Source organism: Ranitomeya variabilis, chromosome 2 (genome assembly GCF_051348905.1).
Source record: "Ranitomeya variabilis isolate aRanVar5 chromosome 2, aRanVar5.hap1, whole genome shotgun sequence".
Taxonomy (NCBI): domain Eukaryota; kingdom Metazoa; phylum Chordata; class Amphibia; order Anura; family Dendrobatidae; genus Ranitomeya; species Ranitomeya variabilis.
In genome coordinates, this window is record NC_135233.1 from 345,531,828 (window position 1) to 345,548,931 (window position 17,104).

The following is a 17,104-nucleotide window of genomic DNA, read 5'->3' on the forward strand; positions in this document are numbered from 1 at the left end:
GTCAGAACCGACACCCTAGGACCATTCAGAAAATAGTTATGATCTTTCATTAGTTTTGCAGTTTTGCAGCTGCAGGGGCAAGGGGAGGGGATTTAGGCTCAGCCCAGAGGGCAGGAGGGGAGCGATCAACAGGGGTTAAATGCTCATGTAAAGCACGGCCCAGTGATTTTACACTGGGGAGGCCACAAAGACATATTGTATGGGCTGGTTTCTGGCACAATATAATTCCCGTTAGCTCATCGGGCTTATATTGAACGAGGAACTGGTGGCAGTTCTACCAGGCTGGCAGCAGTCTGTTTCACTGGTGCTAGTGAAAGGGGCCCTTCAGTCTGTCAGGGTTGTGAGCGAGGGTGCACGTCAGTGACTGCGTGGGCCACATCCTCTCGCCGTACCTCCCTGGACTCGTGTGGACAGGGGGTGTCTGTATAAAACTGTGCCAAGCTGACCTTACGTGCCCCCCGGATGTGCGGAACATCACATTAGTACAAGTGGGGAGTACTTACCACGTGATCCCGCTGACGTAATATTGATGACAGGTGGGGTGGCGAGGTGCAAATCCTTCACATCCCCTTTTAAGGAAATGCATATACAATGCATTAGGAATACATCTGCTTAAATGAAAAGAGAACATATCTTGTATTTTATTTAATTAAGTCTGTAGAATAGAAATAACGTGATTTTTTTTTCTGAAATTTTTATCTTTTTTTTATCTATCTATTTTAAAACTTGGAGACAAATGTCCTTCCTACACTGTCTTTTTATATATCCAAGAGAGGTGGACTGCTGATTTCTTACCCCTGAAGACACCAATCGCATCAATATTGTATAATGTGAATAGTGTCATACGTTTCTGTGCATCTAGAGTGAAATGTGATATGGGATACTATAAGTACCGTACTATTAATATAGCAAAGCAAAGTATAAGATGCATATTGTGTTTACAGTATAAGGATAAGGATAGTAGGCCTCGTACATACTTTTATAGGATAGCAACTGCAGTTAGCTGAAGTTGTTTTTAGCACTTACCTCTCTGGATCTGTTGTTGGACATCTTCCCTACCAAGTTAGCTTAAGGTATTGGATAAGATACAGCTAATGTTTGGGGTTAGCCCTCAGTGGGAGGGGGATTGCTATATAAAAGCTGGCACTTCCTGGTAGTGACTCAGTTAGGGAAATACTGTAACAAGGTCAAGTTCAAGTTCAGTGGACTGCTAGAGCCAGCATGTACCTATCTATCACGGCAGTGGGAGATCATACTAGAATCTGTGCAGACATCCTGGCAACTTCATGAGCTCAAGGCCCAGCATAAGGGTTAAAGGATGCATAATTGTGTCCTCTGGCGAAATAGACTCAGAACCGTGTGAAGGGAAGGTAACGGATCCCGGATGTGATGCAAAACTGGTCAGGAAGTCCTTGGGGCTGACTGAGTCAGTGGGCTTAGGATTAGTCCAAAAGGAAGGAATGGTAGGGCTGAAGACGTGTTGTTCTAAGGCAGGAAGGAAGGAACAATAAGTGTTGTGCCCTATCCCATATATTACAATTTGATGAATTTGAACTGTCCAGTAAACTTCTGTTTGATGAAATGAGCTTGGTGTCTCCTGAGGTGTGTGCAGCGGCTCCTGAAAATGGAGGCCTGTGGCCTACAACAAGTGAGTGTGATGCACCCCACACCTGACCATATCCTGAGACACGTTTTTTCTGTAAAGTGCCAGAGGGAAATGGGACAGTAACTCTGTCATGTCTACTGCTCTCGGTCACTTTACATATACGTCAGAAGGCTCTGCTTGCCTTATGACAGCTGAAATCGGTTGGAGGTCATGGACAGAAAAATGTCAATAGATTAATAGAGTCTTCAGGAAAAAATGAAGTGCTGTCCCCTACGCTTCAATTTAGGAATTGACAGATAGGATGCCCTCAGAGCCTTATCTGAGTTTTCATCTTAAAGTAAAGTTATCCTACGTAACAATACATGGGTTGAAACATTACTGTAGTTTTTGTAAAAAAAAAAAATTCTAGAACTGATTTTTCTTGAAACAAGTGCTGTGGTTTTCTTCATCTTTACTTACCACCCACATAGTAGATGTAATGTGAGAACTCTGTCCCAAAGCATGTAATTCATTTCTGTACTATATGGAACACTTATACTTTGCTTCTACATAATACATCCCACTGTGGACACATTAACCCTCCTAATCATGCTCAAACTGAAGTGTCAGAGCCCCCCCCCGCTCCCTGAAGAAGCTGACGCGAAACGCGCGTTGGGGCTGCACCGTGTGGATCTCCTGTCACTGCAATATGGGTAAGGGACATTTATGATTGAGCTTACACTTAGACTGATGAAATACTTATGCATGGGATCCGTTTCATGGATATTTACGTGTGGTACACTAATTAAGATGCCTCATGGTGTTCCCTTATCCTATTTACTTATATAGCACCTGGCACTTTACTTCATATATTTTGCAGTGTTAGGCGGCCACATGGTCTGTGTCCATCTTGTTTTTCCTCCCTGAGCATGACATGTGTTTTTGATGGATTTTCTATGTAATCTTAATTGTCCGATTTATTTTTGTAATAAATTTATATTTATCTTTTCACCATTTTGGATCTGTACTCCATTTTTTCTGGTTAGACGTATTACTTTGCTTCTACAGTTGGTAGCTGGGTAAAGTGAAGTTCATACTTCATCATGTTTTAATAGTCAAAGCATACAAGAGACTCCTTAGTCAATTCACTCAAATAATTTATTCAGCAGCCAAATTACAACGCATGTCGAAGCATATAGGAGGGTCCTTTTCAGATACCTGCATGCGCAAAAACAAAAAGAAGGTCCCTTTAAAGAGGCCCTGGAGGAAGCCATTGATATAAAAAAATATCACATAATAAGAAAAAAAAAGTTTTAAATATTAGCATAAAGAACAATTTTTAAGGAAATTTAGAAAGTTGAAATGTTGAGATTGGCAGCTTAGAGAAAATATAAATGTAAATTATTAAGACATTGACCAGAATCACAGAAGATCCTCGATGGACGAAACGTCGGTGTACTGTATCCAACATGCCTCCATGTATTCCTCCACTGACTTGGTCTTTCAGTAGGATTTAGAGGTAATGATGTTGCTCGTTGACCAATTCTTGTGTCTTGCATGAGGTTAGTACTGGACAAAGGTCAGGACAACATCTCCTCCAACTTCTATCATGTCAATTTGATTGAAAGGTAGGCGGTGGACAAAGTTGAATATTTTTGTTCCATTAGAATAGACCCCAAAGGAGCCTCCTTCATTCTTGATTTCCATCTGTTAGTGAATAATATGTAGGATGAAACAAACATTATTACTTACTGATGCCCATGTCTTTAAACTTGGTGTCCAGGATTAGAAGCATAACTGCTTTCTTCCAAAAACAGTAGCACTCCGGTCCATAGGTTGTGTCTGGTACTGTAGCTCAGCTCTTAGCAAATTATTTGGGATGAGCTGCAATACCATACGTGACCTGTGGACCAATGTGGCACTGTTTTTGAAAGCGAGTAGACATGTTTTTGTAAATCCTAGAAACCTCTTGTGCTCACCTGAAAGCTTTGCCCTGGATGGAATGGCATGAATGATATCTGTCTTTCCTCAGGACCCCAGGCGCCTCTGTCCTGAGTATTTCTTACTAATACCCCTTCATTAAAACGAGGGGCTATATGAAGGTGAATATTCCTTGTTCTGCTGTTCAGAAGATTGACGTGGAATCTGAAATAGGAACGTGTATTTTAAAGGGAATGCATGAAAACGATTTTGCTACTGAAGTTAATGATAAGGAAGCACACATAATATCCATTAAAGGGATATTCCCATCTCCAAGATCCTATCCCAATATATAGTTGGTGTAATAATAAAATTAGCAAATACCTCCAATTAGAAATGTAGTATAGTTCTTCTGATTCGCTATGTCGAAATCCCAGGGAATTGCACTAGATTAGGTTGCCATGGTTACAATCACTAATTAACTGTCGCTATATGAGTGGTCATAACCATAGATACCTAAGCTACCGCAATTCCCTTCACATGGGATAAACGACATAGCGAATCAGAAGAACTATACTACATTTCTAATTGAAGGTATTTGCTAATATTATTAGTACACCTACTGCATATTGAAATGGGATCTTAGCTTTGGGAATACCCCCTTAAGTGCACTGGGGGGATGTTAAGGCAATCTTAGTATATTGGCACACTCCATATGCATTTCCAGGCAATTTCACCATATTTGGAATTTTTTTCTGCTTTCCAGTACACTGAATAATAAAATGACTAGTGCCCTTTAAAACTACAACTCATTTTGCAAAAAAACAAACTTTCATACGACTATGTCGACTGAAAAATAAAAAAGTCATGACTGTTGGATTAAAAGAAGGAAAAACAGAAGTGAAGAATGAAAAATCGCCCAGTCGTGAAGTGTATAAAGATCTATAATAGTTGAGAGCCCTGTGGGAGATTTTGAAGAAGGGATCACAATATTCCATTGAGTACAACCGTTGTTGTAGCCCTGTATGATCACTTTATCACTTTATTTAGAGATTTGTCTTCATCCGTATAAAAAATTACGCCAGTGGCTTCAAAATCCCGGCTTTTCCCTCTATTTGCATTGATATCAGAATGTACTTAATTGGAGTACAGATGATGGCAGTGATGGGTCAGAAGCTGTGTCCTCTTCTGAGTGTTGTAATTATCAGGACAGTCTCCTACAGCAGTTTATCCCCATAGTTAGTGATTCAGGAGCTGAACTGACCCATTCACTGCAATCATCTGTACTCGAAATGTAGAAGGGTAATGAAATAATACAATTTTTCTTTATAAAACAAATCCTGACTTCATTATTCAAAATTCCGTTAAAGTAGCATAAAAAAATACTTGTTTGGAATTCACTTAATAAAACAGACCGGCAAACATAGTGCCTTAATCATAGTCTGAATCTCAGAATCTTGGTAAAACCATTTAAAATCACAATGACCAATCAGGTGCAATACAAAAATAATTACAATAAATTGCCTACATGTGATAGAAAAGACACAAAACCCAAAACCAGCTGTCATCAATAAATAAAATAAAAGAACAATAAACCATGTATAAAATTCATTCATTAGGTAGTCTAGTGTCTAGTGCAAATATCCAGTGCGCCTTCCTCAACAACAGTGGTCTTTGCCAGTTTTCACCCCTTCCTGGTAATTAATTATGTATTTCATGTTACCCCTTTTACATTCTATATATACAACTCAAGGCAAGGTATACATAAACGATCAAGTCAATTGTAAGAAAATATCAAAGGAAGCAAAATTTCAAATTCAAACCTCATATGCATACCAATATGGACAAGGTAACGGACGAATCGGAAATTATACACAAGAAAAAAGAGCAAAAAAGACCGAACTCATGCCCAAATAATCATATTAAATAATATTTATTTGTGAAAAATACACTATATGGTAGGGGGAAAAAGAAACCAAAAGAGGGGCGCTATACCAAGGAGACGGAGGAGTATTTTAAACAGAGTCCTAAAGTGGCTACATGATAATGAAGTAAATCATAAGAATAAATCAATAAATAAATGCATGCCACCAAAAAAAGAAACTAAGAAACATAATTAAAATATACACACGAATATAAGAATGTACAAAGGTATATGCAAGAATAAACTCTTGCAGATTAGAGTGTAGGTGCAACAACATTAAACATAAAAATAGTGCAGCCTGAAGTGTGCTCTAAGGCTAAAGTGCATGTAGTAAATGCTGAATACTGCAACCGGTGTATATATATATATATGTATGCCAGGGTAAAGTGCAAATGTGCAGCCGCTGTGAGCTAGGAAAATAGCACATGCAGGTATATGCTCAAAAGTACTAGTCAGTATGATGATAGCTGCCAAGGATAAGTCCTATAATATAATATAGTATAAATAATGACCAGAGCCAAAATTACCTGCAGTGCAACCGTCTCCTGGATGTGCCCGTCTCCGACGCGCGTTTCGGCGTCAGCCTTCGTCAAGCTGTCGGGGACGTCACTGCTGTGCTTTGCTTTACGGCCGGCGCTGACAGTCAGTGCAGGGAAGCTGACGCCGGGGGACGTGACAGACATCGGAATGTGAGTATGTACTGTTTTTTTTTTTTACTTTTACAATGGTAACCAGGGTAAATATCGGGTTACTAAGCACGGCCCTGCGCTCAGTAACCCGATATTTACCCTGGTTACAAGTGAACACATCGCTGGATCGGCGTCACACACGCCGATCCAGCGATGACAGCGGGTGATCAGCGACCAAAAAAAGGTCCTGATCATTCCCTAAGACCAACAATCTCCCAGCAGGGGCCTGATCGTTGGTCGCTGTCACACATAACGAGATCGTTAAGCGGGATCGTTGCTACGTCACCAAAAGCATGACGTTGCAACAATATCGTTAACGAAATCGTTATGTGTGAAGGTACCTTTACTGTAAATCCTGATGTGTGTATAGTTAAGCATCTATCTTTAATTGTTTTTCCCTTTTATTCTTTTGGCTAAATGAAATGCTAGATACAAGTTTTTTATCGTTATTAAGTTTAGCCAGTTTATTTCCATATAGTGGTGAATGTCCAGATCTATCAACGACTTTTCAGCTGCTTTAATTCCTTTTTCTCCATACCCTCCTGTTATGATTTTCCCAATGGCAGGGAAATCAAAATAACAACGGACTAGCTCTCGGGTGATGGGAACTAAAGTGACCGTGACCTGAACCTGACACGACACTGGAAGTAGCCGGGGAGTGTTTCCTACGATGCCCTAGACACCACGCGCCAGCCGGAGATCTAACTACCCCTATCAGAGGAATATACAGGCCTGCCTTACCTCCAGAGATGAACCCCAAAAGGAGATAGCAGCCCCCCACAGATATTGACGGTGAGTCAAGAGGAAAAGACATACGTAGGATGAACAGCAGATTTAGCACAGTGAGGTCCGCTTACTAGATAGCAGAAGTACAGGAAAGAGTCACTTCACGGTCAACTTCAAAACACTACTCAAAAACACCATCCTGAAATTACTTTAAAACTCCAGTGACAACTCATGCCACTGGAGTGGCAATTTCAGTCCACGAGAGCTTCCAGCTACAGAGAGTCACATTGCAAATAGCTGGACAAAAATAGCATAAACTAGAAACAAAATTCAACTTAGCTGAAAAGGATCTTGAGGCAGGAGAATGCAACAGAATGCTACTGATACATTGTTGGCCGGCATCAGACCAGCAGCCAAGCAGCCTTAAATAGGAAACTCCCCTAATGGGTGTCAACAGGTGATCAAGGATAGAAGAAGGCAAATAAGTGGCACTACCATAAAACACCACCGGGGGAGCCCACAAACAGAATTCACAACAGTACCCCCCCCTTAAGGAGGGGGCACCGAACCCTCACCAGAACCACCAGGGCGATCTGGATGAGCACTATGAAATGCAAGAACCAAATCAGGAGCATGAACATCAGATGCTGTCACCCAAGAATTATCCTCCTGACCATAGCCTTTCCACTTAACCAGATACTGAAGTTTCCGTCTGGAAACACGGGAGTCCAAGATCTTTTCCACCACATACTCCAACTCACCCTCAACCAGCACAGGAGCAGGAGGATCAGCAGACGGAACAACCGGCACCTCATACCTCCGCAACAATGACCGATGAAAAACATTATGAATAGTAAAAGATGCTGGGAGGTCCAAACGAAAGGACACAGGATTGAGAACCTCCAGAATCCTATAAGGGCCGATAAACCGAGGCTTAAACTTAGGAGACGAGACCTTCATAGGAACAAATCGAGAAGACAACCAAACCAGGTCCCCAACACAAAGACGAGGACCGACACGCCGATGACGATTAGTGAACTGTTGAGTCTTCTCCTGGGACAACTTCAGATTGTCCACAACCTGTCCCCAAATCTGATGCATTCTATCAACCACAGCATCTACTCCAGGACAATCCGAAGACTCCAATTGACCGGACGAAAAGCGAGGGTGAAACCCTGAATTACAAAAAAATGGAGAAACCAAAGTGGCAGAACTGGCCCGATTGTTAAGGGCAAACTCTGCCAATGGCAAAAAATCAAGCCAATCGTCCTGATCAGCGGACACAAAACACCTCAAGTAAGTCTCCAAGGTCTGATTAGTACGCTCAGTCTGGCCATTAGTCTGAGGATGGAATGCAGACGAAAAAGACAAGTCGATGCCCATCCTGGCACAGAACGCCCGCCAAAATCTAGACACAAACTGAGTACCCCTGTCAGACACTATATTCTCAGGAATACCATGCAAACGCACAACATTCTGAAAAAATAGAGGGACCAGCTCAGAGGAGGAGGGCAATTTGGGCAAAGGTACCAAGTGAACCATTTTGGAAAAACGGTCACACACCACCCAGATGACGGACATCCTACGAGAAACAGGAAGGTCAGAAATAAAGTCCATAGAGATGTGCGTCCAAGGCCTCTTAGGAACAGGCAAGGGCAACAACAACCCGCTGGCCCGGGAACAGCAGGGCTTAGCCCGAGCACAAACATCACAAGACTGCACAAAAATACGTACATCTCGAGACAAGGAAGGCCACCAGAAGGACCTAGACACCAGATCCCTGGTGCCAAAAATTCCAGGATGACCTGCCAACGCGGAAGAGTGAACCTCCGAAATAACTCTACTGGTCCAGTCATCAGGGACAAACAGTCTACCAGGCGGACAGCGATCAGGCCTATCCACCTGAAACTCCTGCAAAGAGCGCCGCAGGTCTGGGGAGACAGCTGACAATATAACCCCATCCTTCAGGATGCCAGTAGGTTCGGACTCACCAGGCGAGTCAGGCTCAAAACTCCTAGAGAGGGCATCCGCCCTCACATTCTTAGACCCAGGCAGATATGAAACCACAAAGTTAAATCGAGAGAAAAACAACGACCAGCGCGCCTGTCTAGGATTCAGACGCCTGGCTGACTCAAGATAAATTAGATTTTTGTGGTCAGTCAAGACCACCACCTGGTGTCTAGCACCCTCAAGCCAATGACGCCACTCCTCAAATGCCCACTTCATGGCCAAGAGCTCCCGATTTCCAACATCATAATTTCGCTCAGCGGGCGAAAACTTTCGAGAGAAAAACGCACATGGTCTCATCACTGAGCAGTCAGGACCTTTCTGCGACAAAACTGCACCTGCTCCGATCTCGGAAGCATCTACTTCAACCTGGAACGGGAGCGAAACATCAGGCTGGCGCAACACAGGAGCAGAAGAAAAGCGGCGCTTAAGCTCCCGAAAGGCCTCCACAGCCGCAGAGGACCAATTAGCAACATCAGCACCCTTCTTGGTCAAATCAGTCAAAGGTTTAGCAATGGCAGAAAAACCCGCTATGAATCGGCGATAGAAATTAGCAAATCCCAAGAATTTCTGAAGACTCTTTAGAGAAGTAGGTTGTACCCAATCACAAATAGCCTGAACCTTAACAGGGTCCATCTCCATAGATGAAGGGGAAAAAATATATCCCAAAAAGGAAATTCTCTGAACCCCAAAAATACACTTTGAGCCCTTCACAAATAGAGAATTAGCTCGTAAAACCTGAAAAACTCTCCTGACCTGTTGAACATGAGATTCCCAGTCCTCCGAAAAAATCAAAATATCATCCAAATACACAATCATAAATTTATCCAGATATTCACGGAAAATATCGTGCATAAAGGACTGAAAAATGGAAGGGGCATTCGCGAGACCGAAAGGCATTACCAAATACTCAAAATGGCCTTCAGGCGTATTAAATGCGGTCTTCCACTCATCCCCCTGCTTAATCCGCACCAAATTATACGCACCACGTAGATCGATCTTAGTGAACCACTTCGCCCCCTTTATGCGAGCAAAAAGATCAGTCAGTAAAGGTAACGGGTACTGGTATTTAACTGTAATCTTATTCAGAAGTCGATAGTCAATACAAGGTCTCAATGAACCATCCTTTTTACCCACAAAGAAAAACCCTGCCCCCAGTGGAGACAAAGAGGGGCGAATATGACCCTTTTCCAAAGATTCTCTGATATACTCCCGCATAGCAGTATGTTCAGGTACAGACAAATTAAACAAGCGACCCTTAGGAAATTTACTACCGGGAATCAACTCAATAGCGCAGTCACACTCTCTGTGAGGGGGGAGAGAATCAGTTTTAGGCTCCTGAAAGACATCATAAAAATCTGACAGAAATGCTGGGATCTCAGAGGGAGTAGATGAAGAAATGGGAACCAAAGGTGCATCCCCATGAATCCCCTGACATCCCCAGCTCAGCACAGACATTGATCTCCAGTCCAAGACTGGATTATGAATTTGTAACCATGGTAATCCAAGTACTAACACGTCATGTAGATTATATAACACAAGGAAACGAATAATCTCCTGATGGTCTGGGGAAAGATGCATAGTCACTTGTGTCCAATATTGTGGTTTATTGCTAGCCAAAGGTGTAGAATCAATACCCTTTAAGGGAATAGAAACCTCCAGAGGCTCTAAATCAAACCCACAACGCTTGGCAAAGGACCAATCCATGAGACTCAGAGCGGCGCCAGAATCCACATAAGCATCCACAGTAACAGATGATAAAGTACAAATCAATGTTACGGACAAAAGAAATTTAGACTGCAAGGTACCCATAGAAAAAGATTTATCAACCTTTTTATCAACCTTCTTTATGCGTTTAGAGCATGCTGATATAACATGAGCTGGATCTCCACAATAGAAGCACAACCCATTTTTGCGCCTGTAATTCTGTCGTTCGCCTCTAGACAATACACTATCGCATTGCATATGCTCTGGTGCCTTTTCAGAGGTCACCGCCAAATGATGCACAGGTTTTTGCTCAGAAGATACCGCCATATGGTGCACAGGTTTTTGCTCAGAAGATACCGCCATATGGTGCACAGGTTTTTGCTCAAAAGATACCGCCATATGGTGCACAGATTTTTGCTCAGAAGATACCGCCATATGGTGCACAGATTTGCGCTCCCGTAAACGCTGATCAATCTGGATAGCCAATTTCATGGCATCATTCAGACCTGTAGGCACAGGGAACCCCACCATGACATCCTTCACGGCATCAGAGAGACCTTCTCTGAAATTAGCTGCTAGAGCGCACTCATTCCATTTAGTAAGCACCGACCATTTACGAAATTTTTGGCAGTATATCTCAGCTTCATCTTGCCCTTGGGAAAGAGCTATCAAGGCTTTCTCAGCCAAAATCTCTAAATTAGGTTCTTCATAAAGCAACCCCAAAGCCAGAAAAAACGCATCTACATTTAATAACGCAGGATCCCCTGGCGACAATGCAAATGCCCAACTTTGTGGGTCACCCCGCAATAGAGAAATAACAATTTTAACCTGTTGCGCAGGATCACCAGCAGAGTGAGATTTCAGAGACAAAAACAATTTACAATTCTCTCTGAAATTCAAAAAACGGGATCTGTCTCCGGTAAAAAATTCAGGCATAGGGATCTTAGGTTCAGACATTGGAGCACGTATAACAAAATCTTGTAAGTTCTGGACCTTGGTAGCCAGGTTATTCAGACCTGCAACCAAACTCTGTGGATCCATGATTCAAACAGGTGTAACCAAAGCCATTCAAAGATTAAGAGGAGAGGAAAAAAAAAAAAAAAAAGGCTGAAGACTGCAGTTTAAGCAAGGAGTACAAATAAGCACTAAGGTGCACTTTCCAAACACAGAAGGAAAAAAAAACCTTTTCATATCCTTTCCTGCTTTAGTGCATAGTTTTAACACATGTGGGCCGGCCAAACTGTTATGATTTTCCCAATGGCAGGGAAATCAAAATAACAACGGACTAGCTCTCGGGTGATGGGAACTAAAGTGACCGTGACCTGAACCTGACACGACACTGGAAGTAGCCGGGGAGTGTTTCCTACGATGCCCTAGACACCACGCGCCAGCCGGAGATCTAACTACCCCTATCAGAGGAATATACAGGCCTGCCTTACCTCCAGAGATGAACCCCAAAAGGAGATAGCAGCCCCCCACAGATATTGACGGTGAGTCAAGAGGAAAAGACATACGTAGGATGAACAGCAGATTTAGCACAGTGAGGTCCGCTTACTAGATAGCAGAAGTACAGGAAAGAGTCACTTCACGGTCAACTTCAAAACACTACTCAAAAACACCATCCTGAAATTACTTTAAAACTCCAGTGACAACTCATGCCACTGGAGTGGCAATTTCAGTCCACGAGAGCTTCCAGCTACAGAGAGTCACATTGCAAATAGCTGGACAAAAATAGCATAAACTAGAAACAAAATTCAACTTAGCTGAAAAGGATCTTGAGGCAGGAGAATGCAACAGAATGCTACTGATACATTGTTGGCCGGCATCAGACCAGCAGCCAAGCAGCCTTAAATAGGAAACTCCCCTAATGGGTGTCAACAGGTGATCAAGGATAGAAGAAGGCAAATAAGTGGCACTACCATAAAACACCACCGGGGGAGCCCACAAACAGAATTCACAACACCCTCCCTACCCTTTATTCTGTTACCAAATAACCACCGTCTGAACAAATGCATTTCATCCTAATTATTTCCCCATAAAGAATCAATTTTATTGTGTGTACTGGATGGTAACTGGTTGCATCAAGTATTGCATTGTCAGATTTTTTTTTCTAAACAACAATTGAAATATGAACAATTTTTTGCCTTTATTTCTCCTATCAAGAAAAGATATAAGAACTCCACTTTACGGTAAGGGTTAGTATTGGTTAATCATAGATGCAATTAATTATTGTTAAGATACTAGATAAAGTTTGGCACAGCCCCCACTGGACAGGATCAGATAATCAGAATGTCGTCTATGTAGCAGCTGTAACACTCTTTTGCTGCCAGACCAGTATTGTCCATCACATCAGCAGACATGGTAAGCCCTACTTACTCAAGTACAATGGTCCTTAATAAAGGCTTCAAATGGGAAGCTGAAACATTGCATCTAGATGGATTACTAAAAATCCACAAAATAGTTTTTTTTTTTGTTTTTTTTTTGGACTCCTTGAGTGCTTCCTCCATTTTTCCTTTTTTTTATTTCAAGAGGACTTTCTTGGCTATAGTCCTTGGAGGGACTGCACCAAATAAGTACATTCCAATATTAATGAAGCTCCCTGGCTCCTGTTTGCCTCTGTATATTGCATTGATTTTTCATGATATGCATTGACTTTCCCCAGCTCTCCCTGGCTCCTGAATGCCTCTGTATATTGCACTGTTTTTTTCTATGCTTTCCCTGGATCTGAGTGTCTAGGTGCAGCACATATAATCCTTTTTTAGTATACTTTCTTACCTATCAGCTTGTTTCCATGACCTGTTTTCATGTATCTCATTTTGTTATTCTGGCATCTCTCTGAGTGGTCAGTCCAACCCCTCCCTCTCTTTATGACCTCTGCCTAACTCTGTGCATCTGGTCTCCCATACCCAGCCACCTCCTCATTCACACCTGATTGCCCTTAATTGGGGATATATTCACATGCAGGCATCTGCTACAGACGCAGTCTGCTGCATTTCATCTTTTAACTTCCATCTTTTAAATGACATCTTTTTAATTATGAATTTGAATTAGACTGAATTGGACTGGAATTGACTGGAAGGTAACAGAATACCAACCACTAGAATGTTTCGGTTTCTTTGCTCTTTCACCCCCATACTACTTTCCTTCTTACAATCTCCTGCAATCCCTCCACCTAGTAAGGAACTAGTCATTTCTTCCTCCATCCTCCCCAGCCATCTCACCTTCTCCTCAGAACTATTCCTCCACATACAATCCTTTTTCTCCAGACACACACGGCCGCATCATGTCCTCTCCTGCACCCACCTTCTAACGCTCTGTCTGCTACTCCTTATTGTTGGTGATGTATCCCCAAATCCCGGCCCTCCTCAACACATCCCCACACTCATTTGGAACCCCCTACCTCGATCCTCCGCACGTTTTCCCAACCATGACAACCTCATACCCATTCATCCAGCCCCCACTCCCCCGGTCCCCTTACCTGGAGCACTATGGAACGCACGCTCCGTCTGCAACAAACTGCCATTTATCCATGACCTCTTCATCACCAACAAACTCTCCTTCCTTGGCATCACGGAAATCTGGCTCACCCTCTCTGACTCAGCCTCTCCAGCTGCGCTTTCCTACGGCGGTCTCCACCTCTCTCACACCTCTCGCTCCACCAACAAACGTGGTGAAGGGGTTGGCTTGCTCCTGTCCGACACCTGCTCCTTCACTCCAATCCCGCTACCACCCTCCGCTACTTTTCCCTCATTTGAGGTGCACTCCATCCGCATCTATTCCCCCTCCAACCTCCAGCTGGCTGTCATCTACCGCCCCCCAGAACTAGCCATCTCCAGCTTTCTTGACCACTTCACCACATGGCTACTTCATTTCCTCTGTTGACATCCCCACTATCATCATTGGTGATTTCAACATCCCCATTGACACTTCCACCTCAGCTGCCTCTAAACTTTTATCACTGACTGCCTCCTTTGGCCTCACTCAATGGTCCTCTGAGGCCACTCACAAAGATGGCCACACACTGGACCTCATCTTCACCCGCCTCTGCTCCCTTACTAATCTCACTAACACACCCCTCCCCCTGTCTGACCACAACCTACTGACATTCTCTTCCCTCTCCTCTCCTAGTGTGCAACCCCCACTCCACAAACTCCCTCGCAGAAATCTCAAACATCTCAACTTACAATCACTCCCTGAGTCCCTTCTCCCTCTTACCGACATAGCCTCCCTTCATGACACAGATGCTGCTGCTTTTTATAACACCACAATAACAGCAACACTCAATTTGGCCGCCCCGCTCATGCATAGCAAAACTCGTACAATCAACAAGCAGCCTTGGCTGACCAGCCTGACCAAAGAATTGAGACTGTCTTCTAGGATTGCTGAGGGGAGATGTGTTATGAACTGGTGGCCTAGGAGCAGCATGGACGAGCTCTGGAGTAGGTGGCCTCTATACTGACCGCAGACCCTGAACTTAACACATCAACTAGAAGTAGCCGTGGGATGTTCCTGTCACTCCCTAGACACCTCGTCACGACCGGAGGACTAATTACACCTAAAGAAAGAAACAGGAATACTATCTTGCCTCAGAGAAAATTCCCAAAGGAAAGGCAGCCCCCCACAAATATTGACTGTGAGAGGAGAGGGAAATTACAAACGCAGACTGAAAACATAATTTAGCAAAGGAGGCCACGCTACCTAGAAAGAAAAGACAGGAAAGAGTACTGTGCGGTCAGTATAAAAAATACTACAAAATCCACCACAGAGAATACAAAAATCTCCACACCTAACTAAAGGCATGGAGGGTAACTCTGTGACTCCAGAGCTTCCAACTTGGCTGAGTAAATCTTAACACAGACAAAGCTGGACAAGAAAAAACATAGCAATTCACAGAACTATTAAGTCCACCGCATGTGGACTGCAAAAACAGAGCCAGGACTTATCTTTGATGATTTGGACAATCCAGAAGGAGAAACCAAGCAGAGATGTGGATCCCTAGAAAACAATGGACAACTGGCACTCAATAAAGGAAGGAGCCAGACTAAATAGCCCCGTCCAAAGTGGAAGCAGCTGATGACTGTTGTGAAGGACAAACAGCAGCACTACCACTTATAACCACCGGAGGGAGCCTAAGAGCAGAACCCACAACAGAATTCACAACAGTACCCCCCCTTGAGGAGGGGTCACCGAACCCTCACCAGAGCCCCCAGGCCGATCCGGACGAGCCAAATGGAAAGCACGAACCAAATCGTCAGCATGAACATCGGAGGCAACAACCCAAGAATTATCCTCCTGGCCATAACCCTTCCACTTGACAAGATACTGAAGCCTCCGTCTAGAAAAACGAGAATCCAAGATCTTCTCCACAACATACTCCAACTCCCCATCAATCAACACCGGGGCAGGAGGATCAACAGAGGGAACCACGGGCACCACATATTTCCGCAACAAAGATCTATGAAAAACATTATGGATGGAAAAAGAGGCTGGAAGGGCCAAACGAAAAGACACTGGATTGATAATCTCAGAAATCCTATAAGGACCAATAAACCGAGGCTTGAACTTCGGGGAAGAAACCTTCATAGGAACATGACGAGAAGACAACCAGACCAAATCCCCAACCCGAAGCCGGGAACCCACACTCCGACGACGGTTGGCAAAACGCTGAGCCTCCTCCTGAGACAACACCAAATTGTCCACAACATGAGCCCAAATCTGCTGCAACCTGTCAACCACAGAGTCCAAAACAAAGTCCAGCTCACCACAATCGACATTCCTGGAAACTCGGAGCACGGAACCGCTGTGCCAAGGCGTGAACAAACAGGAAAAGGAAGGAGATCCAGCTCGACGATATAGTGAAAAAATCCGTAACTTTATTCACTTCAATTCATGTAAGATGAAGGACGAAACATCAGCAAGCAATGGGAATAAAAACAAGACCCAAGATCAACGCGTTTCTGGTGACAAGGCACCCTTAATCATGATACTTGGTATGTGTCACATACATCTTGTATGTGTCAGCCTTTGATTTGTGAGAGGCTTGCCGTTGTCTATCCTGTTCCTCCACCCATATCCATCTACAAATTCATGAATATTTTAAACTTGGAACTAGAATATCGTATGGTTTGAATTCTCGCTGTCTGGCCGTGTCGGCACTGTGGTGGTGTCTGTATTTGCGCTCGAGCTTATCCTGTATGCGTCAGCCTTTGATTTGTGGGGGTTTGCCGTTGTTTATTTTGTCCCTCCATTCATTTTTGCATTTTTGCGCTTATCTATTCAAATTGACAAAACAAAATAAAACTAATAAATGTTCAGGATTGTAAATGTACTGAATAACTTATGTTGCTTCTTTTCATATATTGTAAATCATGGCATATAGTATCATATTGCCATCATTTGTCCTTATGGCATAGGTATGTGTCAGAATCTGGTATAGTCCAATGTATCATCATTATCGTTATTATTACGTTCAAAATTATTATTCTTTAATAAACTTTCTAAATTATTAATTATTTAATCATTTTTTCATCATCTAAATTTCATACT

General features: G+C 43.1%; 1 protein-coding gene across 1 annotated transcript in view; it reads right to left on the reverse strand.

Moving 5' to 3' along the window:
• Positions 1-2,904: 2,904 nt before the first annotated feature.
• LOC143805801 (galectin-4-like) overlaps positions 2,905-17,104 on the reverse strand; it is a 49,883-nt gene continuing 35,683 nt past the window's right edge. The window contains exons 10-11 of the mRNA XM_077285476.1: positions 3,565-3,730; positions 2,905-3,292 (exon numbers count right to left, since the gene is read on the reverse strand). Coding sequence (XP_077141591.1) covers positions 3,149-3,292; positions 3,565-3,730 — 310 coding nt within the window. The 3' untranslated portion in view covers positions 2,905-3,148. The remainder of the gene's footprint in view (positions 3,293-3,564; positions 3,731-17,104) is intronic.